Genomic DNA, 22,686 nt, shown 5'->3' with positions numbered 1-22,686 from the left:
GAATGACTTGGGGGAGTTGGTTCTCTCTTCACACAGTGTGAGTTTGGGGGATCAAATTCAGACCACCGGGCTGGGCATCAGGCACCTTTTCTTGCTGAGCCATCTCTCTGGCCCATGACTACTATTTTCACAGGCTGGACTAGCCAGATGCACTCAGGATGCTGGGACTCCCCTCTTGCTGTCACCATGTTGCCATTGCTGGTGTGTGAGTGACAGCTGGCAGAGCTGTGGCTCCCTGGGGCCAGCTATACTGCTCTCTTAGAAGATGTTGCCTGAGCTTAACTAGATGCATTAGGGACTAGGGAAAGTCCTGGGTAATGAAAGCCAGAAGTCCCAGACAAGTGACAGACAGGAACACTGAGCAGGGACACAGTGGGAGAGAAGCCGGTGTCCAGCTGGGGCCTCCCAGTCTATCTAGGAAGCTGGGGCCTTCCATTGTTGGACACTGGCACATAGGTCTGGTAGACTTCCTAGTTCATAGGAAATGGCATTTCAGTGTCCCCAAGAAGGTCATGGTCATTTCTGTCCCCCATTCTGCATGTTAAATTGTAAATTCCGTGAGCCAGGATAGTACTGCCTGGGACCAGGTCGGTTAATGTTCCATCCTTTCTGACCCATTCTTCCTCCTGGCTCCAGGATACCTTCATCTATGGAACACCGATGGTTTTATAGTCAAAGTCTGCATATCAGACAATTACACCAGATGATGGTGGGGACTGGTGAATTCTGTAGGCCACTGTGACAGGTGTCTCAGAGTGGATGGGAACTCGGGAAAGTGGAACAGCCAGTAGCAATACCTGGAAGCATCCAGTTGAGATGGCTCTTCTTGTAGTCTCCCAGCCCTGTCTTTTGCAGGCGCTGCTCTCCTAGGGTCCTGCTAACACCCAATACTCTAGAACTTTCTCCCTGACCCCTAGAGCTCCTTATAAGGACCCATCCCTGATTCCTCCACAGTGTGTCCCTCTATGTCCTTAGGGACAACTCTCTGGGCCCCTCGTAAAGGCTTCTGTGGTCCCTCCAGCTCTCTGCAAGGGAAGGGCACTCCGCTGGGAAGTGCTGGGATGTTTGTCTGACACCTGGAGCTGGAAGCTTCAACACCTTTTGAGAGGGCTCCAGTGGGTCTTGGGTGCTTTCCTCCTGATCTCCAAAAATTATGTCACATGGGTGGTGTTCACTCCAGAGTGTGGGAAGGTTCTAGGCATCCCTGAGCAGAAACTGAACTTTCTAAAGGATTTGCAAATCCAGCTCTCAATTCCGGACAGTGGAGAAAGGAAAGGTGGGCATTTGGGAGGCTGATAGTCACCTTAGAGGGCAGTGACAGCCATGGCATTAGCACTCACAGGCCCAGCAAGCAGCAGATGGTAGAGCCTATTCTAATCTGTGCCTCCCAGACACCACAGCATCCTCTCCCTACCTCTGCTTCATTCTGCCTGTCGGTTTCCTGCATATTCCAGTCTTTGTAGATGCGGCTATTATTGCCCCACCCACCACCTTCCCTCCCCTCCTTCTCCTTCCCCGAGCTGCCTGTCATTAGTCAGAGAGGTGTATCGTGCCCTTTCCAAAACCGAGTTTGTGGGACATAAATTTAAGTACATGTGAGTTTTATTCGAAAGCTCCTTCTCTAACAGAATGTTCTTTCCTCTCTCCTCGGTGACTGCTGGGGACCTGGATGTAAGTGTTCAGACAGGCATGTCCTGCCTTGCTCACTAATGTGTGTCACGTGGGATGTATGCTAACCCGGGTGTCGTGCTGCACTGTGGGTGGGTGGCGCAGGGCTTGGGCCTGGCAGATCTGTTCAGGTCCTTAAAGGGCTTAGGCTTCCCAGCCCCTCCTTTGTACCATCCAGGGCTCAGCCTGACCCTAACACATGTGTATTTGGAAGACAACAGGACCACCAACCTTGACCCAAACATGACAAACCAGTGGGCTCCAGGCCTGGGCTGCCATTGCTGCCATTGGGAGGAGAGTGGCATGAGACCTCCCATGAGAGAACCTGTACCCACACAAGTTCTCAGGGTCTTGGGGTGTGGTCCATTGCTAAGGCTGAGGACTTATTAGATCACAAGTTTGTGCAAATCTATAGCACACTCCTGAGTTTCCTGCCCAGTCAATTGTCCTGTTCCCTCAGACTGGCGGCACCCTTCAATGTGGCCAGTTTATTATTCTGTGACTTATTTCTTATTTATTCTGCTGCTTGTTCCAAAAAGGAAATGAGTGTGAAGGAAATATATGTGAAATGGTTAAAGTAAGGGGGGAAAATGAAAGTTGAGGGAAATGAGAAGGAAGGAAGATAGGATTAAGAGAAAATTCTAATGCCGGCCACCTGGTCATGGAGCATCAAAGACTGGACCCCCTGGACAAATCACTGGAGAGGGAAATACTGTTAACCAGTGTCCCCAGTGCACTGGAGCTCGGAGGCGTGGCTTGTCCATGGTTACTTTCTGTCCTGAGAGTGAGATAATACACAAAGGGGCTAGGGACTCAGCTTAGCGGTAGGGCTCCTGCCTGGCAGGTGCAAAGCCATGGAGTTGATTTCCCACACTCTAAATAAATAAATAAATAAATACTAACGACACACGTGTCAGACTTACAGGGACCCTCCCAGAAGTTGGGGGTGGCTTTAGGCGGGGTTCTGTGTCGCTTCCATCTGAAGCTATTTCTGTCCCCCAGCCACCCACACTGGCCTCCTTTGTCCCCAGTCTCTGCCAGATCAGGTCTGGCTTCTGCTCCTGCCTGTATATCTGGAATGACCTCCCCTGCTAGGAGTCACGGGATCACTTCTTTGCAAACTATAGTCCTTGTTCAAGGCTGCGGTGGAGAGCATGCGCGAAGCCTTGTTAACAGTTTCAGTACTGAGATGGGCATTGGTTTTTTTTGTTGTTTGTTTTATTTCGCCTGAGACAGAGTCTCCACACTGTAACCCAGACTGACCTGGAATTCACTGTGTGGCCCAGATTAACCCATGGCAATTACCGGCGTGCATGCCCAGCTTATGAGGTGCTCATTAGTATTGCAGTTAACGTGTGGTTGGGATGCTCAGCCTCGGTGCCTTCTAGTGGGTGGACTGAGTAATTAGATACCCAAGGATCCTGCTGTGTCTCTGGATTATTTTCTGCTGCCTGTGATAATTAGTATAGGGAAAGCCCTGGAAACAGGGTTTAAGGAGTGCAGCACACAGCTGATCAGAGACCCAACTTCAGCCAGTGCCCAACCCCATCCTCAGGATGCAGTTTTTTGTCAGGTGGGGCTCTCCAGGATGCTTTTGCATTTTTACCTTGGCCTGGGAGCTTTGGGTCCTGGGTAGGCCTGGACCTATTCTTCCTCCCAGGCAGGAGGAATCTGTGTCTGGAGGAATGTCCTGGTTAGCGAGTGTCATGCTCCAGTGCAGAGCAAAGCTGAGTTCTCTGAGATGCCAACAGGCTTCCATTTATATTTATGGAGTGGCTGTACCGGCTGAATGCTAATCCTTCCTCAGATACTCATAGGACATGAGGATGAACAGCCACAACCCTACAACCTAAGGAAGTTTTCTGCTGAGCTGAGACAGGGTAGCTGGCGAGAGCCAGGGCATGTGGCAGGGCCCGCAGGGTAGAGACTCTAAGCATTACTTGGGGCCCGGAGCAGCCAAGCTCTGGAGGGCCAGGGTGTTCAAGGAACTGTCATGGAGTTACTGTCCTCGAGTTCAACAAGCTGATTTAGGCGGGGGAGGGACAAGAAAACAACTGAACTTGAAGTCAACTGACTAAGAGAAGCACAAAGTGAAGAAGGGGCAAATTTATGATGTCAGGCCCTAAGAAGGCACAGCCTGAGCCGCAGGCTCCCTCCTCTCCCGGCTCTGGTCTGCAAGGCCTGCTAAAGGCAGCCGTGTTCTCGTGCTGCCCCCTGCTGGCTACTATGGAGTACAGCAACAGGAACTGGACAAGCTCTTAGTTGTAGGCTTTTAGTTTAGTTGCTGTTGCAGGGCAACCAGCCTGACGCTGGCAGATGGAGCCAGTTCTGTGGCTGAATGTGATTTTAGGATCAGTAGCAGGGTACCCCAGAAAGCTCGGGTTTCTGCCTGCAGACCTCAGAGTGGTGGAGCCAGAGGAGCTGTGGGCCCTCTAGCTCTGCCTTCTGTGGTTCTGGGCGGCAACAGCACACAAAGAGTAGAAAGACATGTCTGTAGATGCCAGACAAACTGGGTATACGCAGAGAATAATTTACATACTAACTAAGCCAGGGCATCCTGGCTCGGTAACACGACTGCATTCAATGAGCCAAGTTAATTCTGGAGCTTTGCCTATAGTTCATTCAAGTTAGCCTGAAATAGGAATCTTGCTGTCAGGTGGGGGTGGGGTGGCAGATACATTCAGATTTTGCATTGAAACGAGGGCCCTCTGCTATCTAGCACCGGGTCCTTTGAAATGAAAAAATCTGCACAGCTCAATTTAAAGCTGTCCCTTGAGGTCTCTCGGCATGTTACATCCCAACTCCTAGTGCTGCGTGCACTGGGGTACCAATTGCACTGTCAGCATCGCCTGTGCATACAATTTAGAAAGCCGGGGGCCACTCCTCAGGAGCACAGCTCTTGTTTTTGGAGAAGTTTCTCTGAGTGCTCTTCCAGTGCCAGCTCATGGATCTAAGCGTCAGGGCTTGACAAGTCTCAGAGCCTTCCCCCATCCTCCTGGTGGCTGTTCAGTGGCTTCTGAGCCTACAGTTGATTATCTGCAAGCTGCCAAGTCTTCCAGTTACCTTCACACACACACACACGCACACGGACGCACACGCACACACACACACTGACACACATACACACTGACTCTCTCGCACATACACACACATACACATACATTCTCTCTCTCTGTCTCTCTCTGTCTCTCTCTCTCTCTCTCTCTCTCTCTCTCACACACACACACACACACACACACACACACACACACACAGAAAAGACAGTGCAGCTTCTTCAGACCTGGGCCCCTGGTTGTCCTAACAGGTTTGTTGTGCTGTGTACCTAATCTTACCCTCCTAATCTCACCCTTGCTCCTTTCTACACTGACCCCTCCCCACTGAACTTTGTCTTCTCTGTTAGATGGACATTAAGTGGTTGAGGGAGATGTGAATGAGGGTGGTGTGAAGTCATGGGAGCCCCACCAGGTCCAAAGCCCACTGGCATTTTCTGACGAGGAGGAGGAGGACCTGTTGGAGTTCATGTACAAGTATAAGGCACCGAGGAGGACGGAGTTGCCCCTGGAGGTACATGGTGTCTGGGAGCAGGGTGTGGGCTGGAGCAGATGTTTGCACTAGAGATCTGGGGGTCCTGAGAATGGCATCATTTGTAATACTCAACATTCTCTGAGTGCTTAGGGGGGAAAGTGACTTCCTCATCAAACAGGTAGGATAAGCCACCAGGTAGCCTCTAGCTATGTGCGAAGGTGTGTGTGTGTGTGTGTGTGTGTGTGTGTGTGTTTGCATGTGCACATACATGCACACACGTGGAATCAGTTCTAGGGATGGAAATCAGGTCAGGCTTGGCGGTAAGTGCCTCAGTAGATGAGCCATTTCACCAGCACCACGGTTCTTTCAAGTTATCAGAAAACAATATACTTGGCACTATGGCCGGTTGGGATGCCGATGGGTGTGGCGGCAGTAGGACCATGCCTGACACTCAAGGGCTGTGTTCTGTGACGCAGGTGGAGAGTCAGTAGTCACTGGCTCAGGACAAAGCCATTTGGTTCCTCTCTGGTTCGCTGTGTACTGAGATCTCTGGTCTGAGGGTCCATTGTGAGAAAGTCATGATTCCTGTCACAAAATTAGAGGAACCGGCCAGGCACTGGTGGCACACACCTTTAATCCCAGCACTTGGGAGACAGAGGCTGGCGGATCTCTGTGAGTTTGAGGCCAGCCTGGTCTACAGAGTGAGTTCCAGGACAGGCTCTAAAGCTCCAGAGAAACCCTGTCTCGAAAAACAAACAAAGAAAATAGAGGGCCCTGTGAGAATCAGATGAGATTCTAAGTACCGGCCTCAGAGCCTGGGAAACCTCATAATGGAAAAATTCACTCTAAATATCCCAGGGCCCAAGGGATCATGGTGTGTGTGTGTGTGTGTGTGTGTGTGTGTGTGTGTGTATGAGAGAGAGAGACAGAGACAGAGACAGAGAGACAGACAGACAGACAGACAGAGACAAAGACGGTCTCATTATGTAGCCCATGATGGCCACAATCAAACCCCATCTGGAGTGGATGCTGGCCACAGACTCCCGTCCCTCCTGCCTCTGCCTACGGCATTCTGCGGTCACAGGTGTGTCCCACCACACCTAGTTGCGGCTTGTTTAAAGCATTGCACATGGCTCCCCTACTAATGTCCAAGAAATGGGTGCCTAAAAAGGGAGGTTTTCATTGCTGCTGTCTCAGTCTCCATCCAGAAGGGACAGTGAACCTTTCCTACCAGTGAAACTGTGGCCTGAGGGGTCTGGGGGATGCTGAGCCCATTCGCCACTTGGGTCAGTCACCATCAGATAGTGGCGAAAAGAACACAGGCCTCACCTCAGTCTGATGTCCCACTCCCTGCGCCCGGTACAAAGCCCTCTGCTATGTGTACAAACCACTGTGAGGAAAAGGAACTGGAGGTGTGCATCTCGTAGGGTGAGTGCTCACTTAGCAGTGTATGAGCCCAGATGTGGAGCACATCTGTCAGAGCTCAGCTCACTCTGGAGGCTGAAGCAGGAGGATCAACACAAGTTTGAGTCCAGCCTGGGCTACAAAATGATCTATCTCATAGCCATCTGTCTCTAATGAACAACACTGAAAAGGCCACTATGAGAGACAGAGGTGGCTGTGTGGCCAGGCAGGTCAGAGTCAAGAGGTCTCCTAGACAAGCTCAGGGGGACCAGAAGTGTACAAGACATAGAAAGGAGCAATAGGACTTCCTGTCAGAAGAGACAGTGGTTGACAGTCCTGGCAGAGAAGCTCAAGCTGTGGACAGTGGGTCGGGGCCAGCTCTGGGAACCCTATTGGGTGGCATGCTAGGAGAACACCTTCCCTTTTCCTTATTTGGATCATATGCCTCCTGTGGCTTGTGCTCCCTAAGAGAAAGTCCCCGCAGTCATTGTTGGGAGATGAGGTGCTATTGGCCTTTGTGGTGTGGCCTGCTGGATACTAAAAGGTTTCACATCCAGAATAAAGGCTGAAGTTTGAAGCATACACCAGAAAACAGTTCCCAGAGGAAACAGAAATAAGCAAAGGGCTGGAGCTGTTTTCCTTTGAACTCAAGATGGCCTTCTCAGGGGGCTCAGTCTCACCTTACATGGTGCAAGGGTGGGACCGTAGGAGCTGATTCCTGTTGTGGGGACCCCAGCTCTACCTGCTAGGGAAGCTGGCCAAAGGAGGTGATGTCTCAGTATCCCTTCCCCAGATGCTGTCCCCCAAGCTCCCCCACTTTAGTCACATGGAGGATGCCCTGTCTCTGCTTCCTCTACCAGGCACCGCCTAGAATCCTTCGGTCCCGCTTCAGGAAGAAAAGTACCTCATCCTTGGCCACTGAAACCACGTGAGTGAGATGAGCCAACAGCACCGATCCACAGATGTCTCTCCTCTGCCTTAAAGAGCTAGTCACTAGTACCACGGAAGTCCACAGGCTGGGTGTGCTTTGAGTGTGCAGCCTCACAGGCATGGTCTTTACTTACTCCCCTCTTCTGCCTTTAAGACTCTTCTGTTCTTCCCTTCTTGTTCCTGCTGGGGAGAGGCTAAAGGCTAAAGGCGGTGGTGGAGGGTGACCTTTCCGTCTTCTGGGGTTAGTAATGTCCCGCAGCTGGATTGTCATTGTGGCCGCAGTGTTTTTAGATACATAAGCTCTCTCACCCTGCTGCTGAGATGGACATTTGTAATTTATTTGTTGCATAGTTTTCGGTCCTGTAAATGCAAACGAAGTGGTCGTTTTCAAAACCCTTTTTGTTGTTCAGGGTACTAATACATTGGACTATGATGTACATATTTACGGCTTTTAGCTTAATGTAATGAACTTGCAAGGGCTGCTAGAGGTTCTGATAAGTGAGAGGACTGCAACAAAGTGGAAATGTAGACAAATATTTTGATTCTAGACAATGTCTCCAACCTGCTTACAAAGCCAGTGCCTGCAGGAAGATGGCCCACGTCCTTCATGTGGCTGTGTAGTCAGCAGAGCAGAGCTGAGCCAGAGCACAGGCTCTTGGCAACAGGAAAGAAGGTTGCTGAGTCAGGGAAGAGGAAGGAAGTGCATCTCCACGGGTTCAAGATCAGAAGCCTCTGAGCCCTCCGGAGGGCATTGGAACTGCCTCAGGCAGGCAGGCAGCTCCTCCTTAGCAGAACCTTTGTGGGGAGGGGTGGATACGCAGCTGCTGGAAGAATTCCAAGTATCTCCAATCACTTGGCAAGAGTATTTCTCCTTCAGGGACCAGTGCCGTGGCGGATTTCTCCAGGAGGAAGAGCCTACACCTGAGCACCTTGTTTTAGAGCACACTAAGCAAAGAGGAAAAGCTAGAACTAGGCTTTGTTTCAGATGTGCTCCAAAACCACGAGCCGCTCACAGAACCACAGGAAGGCAGGATCTAGGGAGGACCGAGGCTGAGGTCCACAGGCAGCCGTGGCTTTTGTCCGCTCCTGGCTTGTGTGAAGATGGACGGGATGGACTGACACTCACGCTCACTCCATGTCATTGTGGATGTTTTACACAAGCCAGGACGGAAGGGAGAACTTTGACAGGTACCTGACTTAGCTAGCATGGTGGTCTATGGAGCTGCCCTCCCCTCTGAGAGCTGAGCCAAACTGTAGGGCTAGTCTGTTTGTGCTTAGAGCTGGTGTTTTCTCTCCGTGTAATGCATGCAGTGGTCCCAACCCAGTTACTCCCATTTGGATTGTATTTGTTCATAGCTATGCCCTGAGGACTAGAGTAGTGTTGTATACCACATAGACCTGCAGTAACTGCCGACAGGCTCCATTACAAACCGCTCCATTACAGAGCTACACACGCATACGCTGGGAGACTGCCAGGCTACGTTAGCTGCACGTTGGCCGCTTCACAAAGGGTTTGAGTTGAAGTTCATTGCTGCCAGATACACCTACTGAAATGCTACCAACATGATTTTGTATTTTATAACTAACCCTAGGGAACTAACCCAGAAGCTGGCGACCAGGAGGGCAAAGAGTCTGCCTATGGCCCACACCATCTGAACCCGTTAAAAACATCTGTCCTCTTCAACAGCTCCAGACAGGCGTAATGATGCCCTGTACAAAGTACAAACCTGCTGGTTGGGTGTATCTGGGATGAAGAGAAACAGGTGCAGAAAAGCCTGAGAAGCAGCTTTGCAGCCCCCCACCCCAGCCCACTTCCCCAAGATAAATGGCTTTAGGAGCAGAGTTCAAGTCCTATTGTATTTTCACCGTTTGGAGGTCAGAGCGTGTCTAGGCCGCCGAGCTCGTACTCAGCGCTGCCAAAACCCAGTGTGAAGCACTCCTCAGACACGCCACATTCTTGCTCGAGATTTAAAATAGAAAGGTATCTAAATTGTTGTCTTACTGTAAATGTAACTACTTTTCCTTCAAGTGTTGACTAGAGGGTCGTCTCCTCTCTTAAAGACACGCACTATAGAGCTGAGCGCAGCGGTCTTGTTTCTCGAAAAATGTGTTTACTTTTCTGACAAGCTGTTGTATGTGGACTGACGTATGATGTGAATGTCCCTGTCTGTGGAGTGGTGTGCTGCTGTCTAGATGAGAAAAATGAATGTTTCTAGTTTGCTGACTTAGACACGGGCTGTTTACAAAGTGCAGGTTCAAAAGTCTGTGCTTGTCTCAGCTTTGAGCTGCTCGCCTTGGAGGACATGGCCATTTCTGAAGATGTGAGGTGAGAGCTCACGCTCATCAATTGGAGATTTAGTCGTAACCTCTCCTGACTTTGTGTGGTGAGCTTGCTCACTCTGCTGGCCTTCGATGTGTGCACTCTCCGTGGTAACCTGTCCATGTGTTTGTGTTAAGAGCGCTCATCGACCACAACGTCGCGTAGCCTTCCCAGTCTTCAGCTCACACAGTATTTGAAGTGGCGAAGGATGTGCTTCATCTTTGGACAGCGAACCCTTAGCAGCTGACGTTCTGGATTGGGACTGTGCACACTTCCTCTAGCTTATTTCTGAAGTCTCTCTAGAGTGAGCTATAACTAAATAGTACCCTGAACTGTGTCTCTAAGGGATGTAAACTGCAGTATTCCGAAGGCTGAAGCTCTGCTGTTGTTAAAATGCCTGGTAAACATCTTGAATAAAGTCTTAACATTTTTCTTTAAAAAAAAATTGTAATGTTGGGCTTATGAGAAAAGAGGAAATACTTTTTTTTTTTTTTTAAAAAAGGATTTCTTATTTTGGTGGTTTTTAAACAATGATTGACCAAGACTATCAAATCATTCCTCAGTGGTCCTAAGGGGGAGTACCAAGAAATGAGAAGATAAAAGCTGGGGTTGGGAGGTGATGCACAAGCTACGCCTTATCCCAGACAAGTTTCTTAAGAAGTACAGCATCTTACATACAGTTTGCGGGAAGGTGCGGGGCAGAGTCAGCAGAAAGCCATCATACAGTGGGATGAAGTCAGCCGAAGCTGATCAAGCAGTGCTGCACAAGGGGGCACAGGGTCTCTCCAGGGCATCAGAGACCCGGCACACATAAGCACTGGGACCGATAACTCCAGTCTCCTCAAGGGAAAAAGCCAAGTTTCTAGAAACCAAAACCTTAACTCCTTCAAGGGCTTGGCCCTAGCTCCACACCTTTGGCCAGGTCACAGAACTAGATTCCTTCTGTCCTTTCATTGGGGCCTCTGAGAAAGCCTTGGATCGGCCTGGCTCTCAGCAAATTATGTGTATGTATGTGCCTGTACACAAGAGTGCAGATACCCAAGGGCCAGAAGAGGGCATCAGATCCCTTGGAGCTGGAATTCCAGTCCAAACTTGGGTCCTCTTAGCGTTCTTAGCCACCGTGCCATCTCAGCAACTCCAGAACACTGTTGAAAATGTAGGGAGGGATGGTGAGGTGGCTTAAGAAGGCTGGCCAACAAGCCTGAGGACTTGAGTTTAAACCCTGGGACACGCTGGGTGGTGGTGGCACACGCCTTTAATCCCAGCACTCAGGAGGCAGAGGCAGGCTGATTTCTGAGGTAAGAAACCAACCTGGTCTACTGAATGAGTTCCTGGACAGCCAGGACTACACAGAGAAACCCTGTTTTGAAAAAATAAAAACAAACAAACCAAACCAATGAAACAACAACAGCAACAACAAACCCCTGGGAGCCGCACGGTAGGAGAGAAGGCACTCCTGCAAGCTGTCCTCTGGCCTCCACTCACACACTGTGGCACACATACCCCACCCTACCCCACCCCACCCCACCCCAAAATTAAATCATTAAAATGTAATATAGGTTTTTCAACGTGGGAGGGGTCTCGGGATGTAGCTCAGCTGGCAGAGTGCCTGACTAACATGCACGAAGCTCTGAGTCCAATCCCTAGCACCATATAAACCAGATACGGTGGGGCACACCTGCAGTCCCAGCACTGGAGGCAGAAGCAGGAAGATCAGAAGTCAAGGGAATTCTCAGCAATATAGAGATTGAGGCAGCCCTGGGACACAATGAGACTGCCTCACAAATACAAAACAAACATAAAATTATAAATAATAAATTAATTAAAATTTAATTTTAAATGTAAAAGGTAACAAGTGTTAGAAACTGAATGCTTGACTACTCCCTAGCCTGGAAACTTGCCCATTATATAGGATGACGTCACTGATACATGTTTTGTAAACCCAGATGATTACATAAATAGTAACAGTAAGGTGTCGCTGTTGTACCGTTTTTAGAGATCAGTGGAACCCGGGTCCCTGGGAAACTGAGTAGCTCACTGGTAGGCAGCTTCACTTTAGTGAGCAGACTGCTGGGTAGCCGTTTCCTGGAGTGTTTCTTCACCTATGCAGGTAAGAACAGGCTTGCACGTGTACAGAGCCACTGCAGATGGTAAAGATGCCCTTAACACTCTGCAACCCTCGCCTTTAAACCATGAGCATCAGGCACTGGGGGCCTTAGCCGTCAGAGTGCTCGAATAGGAGGCTCGAGGCACTGGGTTCCTGTCTAGCACCACAGAACAGGACATGATAGCACATTCCTATCATCCCAGAAATCAGAGAGGTGGAGAGGGAGAGTCAGAAGTTCAAGGTTATCCTCAGTTACCCGTGAATTTGAAGCCAGCCCTGGTTAAGGAGACTATCTCAAAAAACCAGCCAGCAATAAGGCAGCGGGCTCCCTCCAGCTTTGCTGGAAGTCACTTGAAGCTTCAGAGCTAATCACAGTTGTTTCCTTTGTTTGTATAGTACAGACTGGAAAGTGGTAGATTCAGAGGGCAGAAACAGGAGAAGAGATGGGAAGAAAGGCTAGAAATCCATTCAGTTATTTATTTACTGAGTCAGGGCTGTGCCCCAACAGAGTTGACAGGTAGAGAGCGAAGTCAGGCAACTTCGGAACTGAATTGGTAAAGTAATGAAGGATTTACTGATTTACTAGTGTCGGATCACAGTTATTGGTTGATTAAAATCTGAGTTTTCCTATCTATTAGAAAATCAAAGGAAGCACACAAGATCCCAAAGAGTTAGACATGAGGTCTAGGATGCATAAGGTGTATTCAGAGTATTATTTAAGCCTCTGTAAGCTTTAGTGGCCTCCAGTTTATATCAGGGAAAAATGCTAGTTACGCTGTAAGGCTAATCATATGAGGCCCAACAGATTTTTGTAGATATACTGAAATATAGTGCGTGTTTAATAAATTACATGTAAGTAAACAATTATACTTGAACATCATTTAGGCAGGCCCTAATGCAGACTGCTTTACCGTCAAACTAAAAACTCAGCTCTGATGAAAAGCTCCCCTACCCACAAACAAAAGCTACATGTGAAACCCATACACAGAGTGCCTGCAGTCCATCTACCACGGCTTGTGGCTGCTGGTCTTTCCCTGCCTGGCCTGTCCTTGGCCACTGGGGACGCCAAGGTGCTGAGGCCATGTAACAGAGACCCGAAACATCGCACTGAGCCTAGAGAAGTTATGGGGCTGCACAGTGTTGTCTTCCGAGTTTCTGCAGCACCAGCTCTCTCCAGTGCCACAGAAGTGCTGGAAGCGGGAGCTGCACACGCGAGGAAATGCAGAAGCCCCTTGGTACTCAGGAGTGTGGCACAGAGAGGAAGAGCTACCAGAACAGAAGCCATGTGGAGTATGAGGTGCTCAAGTTGCATGCCTGGTCCCACAAATGCATACATGCTCGGCTTTCTGGTTTCACGTCATTCCACATCCCTCTCCGTTTAATCAAACAAGCACTGGCTTCAATGAATGACCTCAAATTCGTGGCCTGACATGCCACAGAACTTCAATTATCTTATTCTACTAAATGGTTTAGTAGATAGAGTAAGGTTTCAAACAGTACTTCATAGTTTTATTTAATGGGAGTTTTCAATTTGGCAAGCTACTTTGTTTGCAAATGCTTCCAGATAATTCCAAGCAGAGCGCTAGAGGTGCTGCCTTGGACTGTGGCCATCCCGTGCACATAAGTAAATAATATGTAACTCTTCATCACTTCCCGTCCCAGTACTAACGGGCCCGCTTAGCTTCTGAGAGCAGGCAGTCATGTGCATTCAGGGTGGGGAGGCCACGGCCTCTTCCTCTTCTGAAGTGGGCGAATCGATACTGCTGCCCTCTGAGTCTCCTCAAATGACAGATATTCCTTATCCCCTTGGTTTCCACAACGTAACTTTAGAGAATTCTTGAGAAAAGCTTATTTTTACAAATGAAAATAAGAAATCTCAAGTGGATAAAAATGTTTAAAATCTTTTAAAAACTGGGCAGATGACTGGAGACAGTTTAACAGTTGAGAGCACTGGCTGTGCTCGCAGAGGACCCAGGGTCAATCCCAGCGCCCACATAGTGGATCATGACCATGTGTAATGCCAATGCCAGTGGACCAAACAATCCTCTTCTGGCCTCCAAAGGCACCAGGCACTAGGCACCACATGGTGCACATACATACATACATGCAGGCAAAACACTCATATATGTAAAAAATAAAAATTAAAGATGAAAAAAAAATTAGGTAAAAGAGTTTATTATATAGCTGTGTGTTTCAAGAAGGGTATACGGAAAGGTGATTTACTTTGACAAAAAGTATCCTGTTACAATAAAATGAATAACTGTCATGAACACAAAGAACCCAGGACACAAGATGAAACTACGCTGCTGCCCTGTGTCACCCCTTCGCACAACTGCTCACAACTGCTTTTTCATTCCACTTGAACCTGCTAATACAACTAAGACACAGGCAATCTCTACATTGCATGGTGGCATGGATTAAGATTTATTTAAATGGGCAAGCTGGCCCACTTAAGAGTCTCTCGGCAATAAGAGATAGGAGATGACACGAGCCAAGGGCTGTAATGTTAAAAGGAACCCACAGGTTCACACTGAATAGTCTGAGGGAACAGAAACTTTACATAAGCACAGCCAAGAAAAAGAGGGACGGATAGTCACCTTCGTGGCAGAGACGAGGCAAACAGCCCCACCATCTATCTGCTCCACCCAACTCCACCCTTCCCAAAGCTGGGGTGGGGAAGTCTCAGAAGTAGGTCAAACTGAGGTGGTTCCTGAGTGCCAGGGTAAATGTATCATGCCTTATATTGAGGACAGGCACGTAGGGTGTCTGTTCAGCATATGCGAGGCCCTAGATGCAATCCCAACTCTCCACTATTGAGTGTCTTTTCGTGCTTTTCCTCACTTGAGATTCTTCGCAACCATTACCATTTTCGGAAATAATGCACAAAAAACTTAACTTTTAGTTCCATGACCAACTCCAGGATGTTTAATGCATGGACCTTTATTTTAAAGCACAATGGTGCTATTCTGTTTGTCTATCAGGAGGTCAGTTCACAGTTTACCACATACTCACTTCTGCAAGGACATGCACACAAAGGTCCATATTCCTCAGCAGGGAGCCTAGGAAAGCTCTGAACTATACCCGCAGGTTCGTTCGATTGTGGTACATCTGGTAAGGATCACCGGCGTACCAGTTGCGCCTCTTCCAGAAAGACGTCGTCATTTTATCTAGGAGTTTACTCTGGGTCTTGTTGCAGAACACAAATTCCCTCAAGCGCTTCTTTCTTGCCGTTGACTTTTTCCATAATTTTTTCTTATAGCCTGCCTATAAGAAAATGAGATAACATTACAAAGACATTTTTAAAATCATAAAGGCAGCAGGTGTGGTGGACAGCTGACTGTGGATGTCATCTTAGAGTCCTGCTTATCACCACTAGCATCCTGAGATGACTCTGCAATAGGACCACAATGAAAACACTAGAAACCTTAGTTTCTAGGTCAGAAATAGAAGCAAGGAATAAATTATAAGAGGGTGGCCTGGATGAAACCATGCCCCAGAAAATACTTCCAGATTTTGTAATTAGCAAGAGCTAACCCAGACTTTCGTTTTCCAAATGACACAGGCAGTAAAGGTGCTCACCTCAAAAGCCTGTTGACCTGAGTCAGCTCTTGAACCCAAGTAAGGGTGGAGGAAAAGCAGCCCCCAAACCCATGGAAGGTGTAAGGACAGATGGACTCTACATAGCTGCCCTCTGACCTCCAAAAACATGCTGTGGTATGTCCCCTACCTAATAATAATCAACTTAACAATGTAAAAATAAAATTAGACTTGGATGAAGCAGGACTTTCTGCACAAGACACAAACTGGGTTGAGTACTGCTAAAGACTTTATCAGGACTTCTGTAGTATAGACCAAGAATCCAGGGACACACAGGGACTGGAGGGATGGCCCATGGACTAAGAGCACTTGCTATTCTTACAGAGAACCCACAAGACAGCACACAATCATCTTTAACTCCAATTCTAGGAATCAAATGTCGCCATCTTCCAGCTTCTGAAGGCACCGGGTATGTACATGGTGAACATAACTACATGCAGGCAAACACATACATGTAAAATAAAAATAAATTTAAACAAAAGGGACTAGAACTGAAGGAAAGAGAACCACTCATTTCACATGAAAGGACCTGGCATAATAAAAGGAGCATGGAGACTGCCGTGCAGCATCTTCCAGACCCGAGCTCCTGGAACCACAAGCTTGTCTCTGTGGAGACATGAGCCGAGGTCTAATCCACACATTTACCTACAAAATTAGGATTGTCTCTAAGTGAGGGGTAAGCCTTTCAGACTTCCAATAGTGACTGTGCCTGCCTTACTGAAGACTTTGCCACTCTGAATAACACTCTACTTCATTCACACGTGTGTGCCCTTTCTCTGCACAAGGATGGACAGGGATGCCTACAGAGCTGGCACCTCGGACAGCATCAAGGAGCTACTGGGAAGATTAGAGAGCACACCACTGAATTCAGCTGCATAACTCCCTGCCTTTCAGCCAGGTAACAGTATCAAGACTCACCTTTCTCCTCAGCCAAAGGCCAGAATGAAGTCGCAGGAACCGATGCACGACCGATTTTACTGTCTTCCTCTTGCCTTTCCGTTTGCTGCAGTATGTTAGAGTTCTGACTGGCGGCTTCAGGACACTGGGAACCAGCGTGGCCACTCTAAATACAGTTTGTAAAATGTAGCAATCAGACTGAGTGACGGACGAGACATTACACTGCTACACCGGGGGGACTGACCTTTAGCACAGCACATTACTTCAAGTGACAATGAGCACAAAGAGTCCCTTCCCAACTTCAAGCCTTCTAAAATCTGCCCGTAAGGGAAAGGTAGAACTGTGTTTAGCACATACAAGACTGTAGGTCCAATTTCCTAACAACAAAAATAAACCCACCCACTCAATCACTATGAGAGAATCTATCCCTGTATTTTAACCACACAGTTTCTTACCTGTCTATCTACCTGAGCATAAACTGCTTGAGGACTTCAGCTTGTTTATCTTTGTGTACTTTCTGCAAGTACAGTGCTGGGTACCTATGGGTGCTTAACTGAGTATCTGCTGACTGACTGACTAACACAGCTAAGCCACATAGGCTGAGCATCTCATTTGATCTCTGGTTCGCCTGACATCCTCCATCTGGCACAAGAGCTGAACAACATCAGAAATGAGCCCAGCAGTGGAGGTAGCATCACTAGTAGTACTAACCTAGGACATAGGCCTTAGGTTCCTTCCCCAGAGCTGCAAACATTGTCACAAAGCCGGGCGTGGTGCTGCATGCCTATAATCCTAGCATCAGCGGACTAAGCAGAGGGTGACTCTAGTTCACAACTACACAGCAAGACGGCAAGGAAGTGCTCAGTGCTGGAGTTCCTGTTCCGGGCATCAGGATACCAATCATAGGTCGCTCCTCATAGACTGCAGGGAGGGCAAGATCATCTACTTCTAAACTGCCTTGACCACACTGTATGGATTTTGTAGTGCTAGGGATAGAAAAAAGAGCTTCACTGATGGGGAGGGAGGACGACACTGTACCACTGCGCTACATGCCTAGGCTAGCACAAAGATTGTAGAAAATTTTGTATAACTATGGAATGGAACGTGCTCTACCTATTAAGGACTGCTGCAGTCGGCCCATGTGTCAGGCTTCTGACAGATGTGACAAGTCTTGGAGCAGAGGAGACAACTGGTGTCTGAAGATGTCTGAAGTGGATGGTGGACAGTGCAGACTTAAGACAGGCGTTCTTGGCATAGTTCCAGTAGGTTGAAGATGCCAAAACATTCAGGGGCCGTAATATTCCTGCAAAGACAGAGAGAAGCACATGTACTGAATATGCTCTGATACATACACGCATATATTATTTTGCATGGAAATCAAGTTAGACCTACCAGAAGGTTCCTGAGCACCAGATACACAGAAGCTTCTGACCAACTTTATTGCTATGTTATCAATGAATATGATATCACTGATGTATCAACTTCATTGATACACTTACATACAAAAAAATTGCCCATTCTTATATACATAATGGTTTTTTACAAAATTTAGAATGCTAAAATCATCATATACTTCAGACTGACATGTCTTAGCTCTATGCTCAGCAGTGAGGAACAGGATACCCATAAGACAGATTGCCACCTGTCAATTTTATAGCCAGGGAGACAGCCCCTCCAGATTCAGTGCAACAGCAGATCAGAGACACAACAGCTGGACTCAGAGAGGAGAGGAGATTCTTGAGGAAACCAGAAGAGGTGCTTCTCTTACCCTGACAGTAACAGAATGCTGGACAGTGCCCTCACCTGTAATCTCACATTGGAAAGTGGAGGAAGGAGGATCAAGAGTTCAAGGATATCCTTTGTTACAGATTGGGTTTGAGGTCAGCCTAAAATACATGAGACCCTTCCTCAAAAATACAAAACAACACAAAACAAAAGCAAACAAACAAACAAAAAAATCAACGGGCTGGAGAGATGGCCCAGTGGTTAAAAGTGAACACTGCTCCTGCAAAGGACCTGCTGCCTCTGGCCGCCCTGCAGCAGTTGCGTTCATGTGGGCACACACCTTTAATAATGAATATGGCAACTAGCTTACTTACTTATATACACACAAATACACATAATTAAAACAATAAAACAATTTTTTAAAGGGCTAGGTGATGGCTTACTGAGTGAACTGCCTGCTATGCAAGCATGAAAACTTGAGTTAGGATCCCCAGCACCCAAGCCAAAGCTGAACATGGTGCCATCGCAGTACTGGGGTAGAAGGGGTAGAGACAGGCACTTGCTGGAGAGATCCAGGTTTAGTGAGACATCCCATCACAAAAAATAAGCTGAAGAGCCACAGAAGACAATGTTAACGTCAAGCCTCACATGCACATGTATTAGCATGCACACATGTAGTTGTATCCAAGAGCTCCACAATAATCCAGAATGCAGTATAACAAGGGTTTATTTATTTGGGGATAAACTCACAGAAAGGGTAGCAATCTGCAGTCCTCTGCGTACACTGGGAACTGGAACCGAATCCAGCAGAAAAAGGGCCATGCATGCTTTTTGTCTGCACTTATAGTACATGAGACCATGCCCAAAGTGGGCTGGTATCTTAAAGGCTATTGGCTGAAGGAGTTCTGAAAAGAAAACAAGAAAATAAACAGACCCTCCAAGTAAGAGGAAAACCCATTTTGGGTAGGACAAGCAACATTAGCAAAGGATCAGGCTTGCCAGAGGCTGTGCTCTGCTTCCCAACCATAGCAGAAATGCCCAGGAACAGGCAGTGGGAGTGAGGCTGGGCAGCTAGAAGGCAGAGTTGAGGAGGCAGGGATGTGGGATGTGGGGACTGGAGGCTATCCTTTATCTATCCTTTCCCCTAAGGCCACTCTGCAAATTTGAATGATCATAGAGTTTACTTCTCTAGTACCTTCTAACCAACTTAATGTGAGACTCAAGAACATACACACTGAAAATATCCCACGAGATGACGGAAATGTCTTAAGATTGGAATTTGGTGATAATTCTGTCATAAAACTAGACACATAAAAATGAGTATTATGAGCTAGGGAAATGACTTGAATGTTAAAGAGCTTTCCATGCAAGCATAAGGGCCCGAGCTTAGCAGGGTAGTGGTGGTGCATGCCTTTAATCCCAGCACTCGGGAGGCAGAGGCAGGCGGATCTCTGTGAGTTCAAAGCCACCCTGGTCTACAAGAGCTAGTGCCAGAACAGGCTCCAAAGCTACACAGAAACCCTGTCTCGAAAAACCAAAAATAAAAAAGGGCCTGAGCTTGATGTCCAGAATTCATGTAAAAAGCTGGGCATACTTGTAATTCCAACACTGGCAAGGTAGAGACAGGTAGACCTGAGTTTGTTGGCCAACCAGCCAGCCTAATCACTGAGCGCCACATCCCAGAGACCCTGTCTCTAAGAACAAGATGGATTCTCCTGAATGTGACATCCAAGACATGTCCTCAGACATGTACCTACAAGTACACACCCTCATACACAAACATACTCACAAATACAAGTATAGTCAATTCTACTTAACAACTTAATAAAGTTAGTCTAAAAAAACGAAAGGCAAGGCTGGTATGGTGGCACAGGCAGGTAAGTCCAGTATAGGGGAGGTGGAAGCAGGAATTCAGAGTTAAAGGCCAGAATGGGCTATAAGAGATACTATCTCGGGGCTGGAGAGATGGCTCAGAGGTTAAGAGCACTGGCTGCACTTCCGGAGATCCTGAGTTCAATTCCCAGCAACCACATGGTGGCTCACAACCATCTGTACTGAGATCTGGCGCCATCCTCTGGCGCGTGGTCATACATAGAGGCAGAATGTTGTATACATAATAAATAAATCTTTAAAAAAAAAAAGAGATACTATCTCAAAAACCAAATACCAGAACCAATTTGATCTGGGTGTAGAGGCCCATGCCTGCAATCCCAGCACTCCAGAGGCAGAGGCAATTGAATCACCAAGTACAAAGCAAGCCTACAGATATATAGCATGCTCCAGGCTAACCTGGGCTACGTTGTGAGACCTTTTCTCCAAACAACAAAACTCTACCTAATCTGACGGCCGAGTAGAACAGTGGTCCACTGTCTACTGCACTGATTTCACCAAACAAATGGGGCAGTGTGCTGTATAAGTCACAGCGTTTGAACCAGACCAGCTTTAACTTTAGCGCTCCCACTTAACTAGCTGTGCGAACAAGAGCAAATTGCTTAACTTCCTTATACTCATTTCCCTCCACTTTGAATTAGCTACTTATGGAGAGGATTGCAAGAGATAAAACAGTAAAGACTTAAGAGGGCTTGGCTCAGAGAAAACATTTAAACAGTGCTAACAGCAGATAAAGATGCACTGAAGAAAGCTAGGTGTGGGGTCCAAACATCTGGAATCTCAGCACTTGGGAAGCTAAGGAGGATTGAGAGTTTAAGACCAGACTGGGCTACATAGTGAAGCCTTGTCTCTACATAATTCTTTTAAATATTTTCAGTGGAATTTAAATATCATATGAGAGCCATTCAGATGGCTCAGTGGGAACTGAACAATTTGTGTTCACTCCGGAGAACCCATGATGGAAAAGAACCAATTCCTAAAAGTTATCCTCTGATCTCCATAAGGTTGCTGTGGCATGCATAGCCCCCCCAAACAAAGATAATTTTTATATATGATCAGTTGATTTATATCATCTATGTATATCATCTATGTAAGGGATCAAGGACTAAGACCAAGTAGGTAAAAATAAAAACCTTTTAAAAGTCAAAAGACACTGGATACCACTACATAGCCTTTAGACTGAGGAAAATATGTAGGTCTTAGGGCTAGAGAGGTTCAGCAGTTAAGAGCACTTGTTACTCTTGCAGAGGACCAGGCTTCAATTCCCAGCAACACATGGCAGCTACCCATCCATAACTTCAGTTCAGTTTGGCGCCCTCTTCTGGCCTCCGAGGAGACCAGGCACACATGCAGTACACTTAGGCAAAACACTCGTGCACACAAATTTAAAAATAAGCAAATATTTTTTTTTAAAATGTAGGTTTGATAATAGACATATTATGGAGGTTATGAACGTCTACTGAGGTGACTAAATCAACATAGTCCTTTAGAAAACAGCTTATTATGTGCCCTATGACCCAGTAATTCCACAGCTAGTCTCTCTCTCTCTCTCTCTCTCTCTCTCTCTCCCTCCCTCCCTCCCTCCCTCCCCTCCCTTCCTCCCTCTCCTCCCCTCCCTCCCCTCCCCTCCCCTCCTCTCCTCTCCTTCCCCCCCCCCTCTGCACGAACAGTACAGACAAGATATATTCTTGAGAGATGAAGGTATAGGTACTAAAGTGGCCATGGGAAGAACAGGGAAGGGAAAAATGACTGGGGCAATGCACTGGGTGGAAGGGGACCTGTCTTGATCCGGTGTTAGTTACACATATGTGCACGTTACAGTTGCTAAACCATTCATGCATGTCATATGTACTTTTCATTATACATATTTCATAACTCACAAAAACGTCCCATTTTAAACTCTAGTACCTGGAAATTGTATATGGTTCCTTTTTTTCTTCTTGGCCTTCTGTCTATTCTCCCACAGAATTTTATCCCTACATTATAACTTGTGTGCAAATAACAATAAATTGATCCCTCCTACCATACTTGAGTAATGTAATTTTCTACTTGGTTCTGCCTTCACCCCTATTTCCCCCATTAGCGGGGTGTAGTTCAAAACGAATTTGGCAAGTCTCGTGATGGCTACACACGGTTCTCAAGTGTATCCGTATAATTCGAGGCTTTCGGGGCTTGTGTTTAACCCGCAGGTGGGATGAGTCCCATATACCGCTACAGAACCAGAAATTCAGAGAAATTACATGACTCTCAAGATCAAAGGTCGCGAGAGGCGGGTTGAACTTCTAAATCAGAAAAATGATTTAGCTGTCACCCTCGCCTCCTCTACCTCTGTCTCAGGTCTGCTTTTTAGCGCAGGATGGACGCGGTGAACGCGGGCCACGGATACGACCCCGTGCAAGGTGTCGCGCACACCACCCCAGAGAACATTCGCAGCAAACCTCCAACCTCAAGTCACCTTGATGGCTTTTCTCTCCCGGGTAACTTCCAAACAAAACGCCCACTCCCTCCCGTGCCAGTTCTTTTCTCTGGGAAGACGTCAATGGAGCACTGACCTGAAGCAGCTCTCATGGCACCCGTGAAGACGGAAGCCGCCATCTTGACTGTAGCCACCTGACTACGGTGG

The 22,686-nt window shown here is 47.5% G+C and overlaps 2 protein-coding genes across 3 annotated transcripts in view; one reads left to right on the top strand and one right to left on the bottom strand.

The window, feature by feature from the left end:
• Reep1 (receptor accessory protein 1) overlaps nt 1-10,260 on the top strand; it is a 106,424-nt gene extending 96,164 nt beyond the window's left edge. Inside the window, exons 8-9 of one of the 2 annotated variants that reach the window (XM_038320436.1) lie at nt 5,081-5,232; nt 7,458-10,260. In XM_038320436.1, the coding sequence (XP_038176364.1) occupies nt 5,081-5,232; nt 7,458-7,529 (224 nt within the window). In that variant the 3' untranslated portion in view covers nt 7,530-10,260. The remainder of the gene's footprint in view (nt 1-5,080; nt 5,233-7,457) is intronic. The other variant, XM_038320435.1, reaches the window with a different exon arrangement.
• A 4,618-nt stretch (nt 10,261-14,878) lies between these two features.
• Nucleotides 14,879-22,686, bottom strand: Mrpl35 (mitochondrial ribosomal protein L35). The gene is made up of 4 exons (XM_038319191.2): nt 22,616-22,686; nt 17,562-17,751; nt 16,470-16,614; nt 14,879-15,218 (listed from the first exon to the last, which is right to left on the bottom strand). Exons 1-4 carry the CDS (start codon nt 22,656-22,658, stop codon nt 15,030-15,032), a joined length of 567 nt encoding a protein of 188 aa, XP_038175119.1. The 5' UTR covers nt 22,659-22,686; the 3' UTR covers nt 14,879-15,029.

This window comes from Arvicola amphibius, chromosome 2 (genome assembly GCF_903992535.2).
Source record: "Arvicola amphibius chromosome 2, mArvAmp1.2, whole genome shotgun sequence".
Lineage (NCBI taxonomy): Eukaryota > Metazoa > Chordata > Mammalia > Rodentia > Cricetidae > Arvicola > Arvicola amphibius.
The sequence above is the reverse complement of the archived record's forward strand: the minus strand, read 5'-3'. Positions and strand labels throughout refer to the sequence as shown.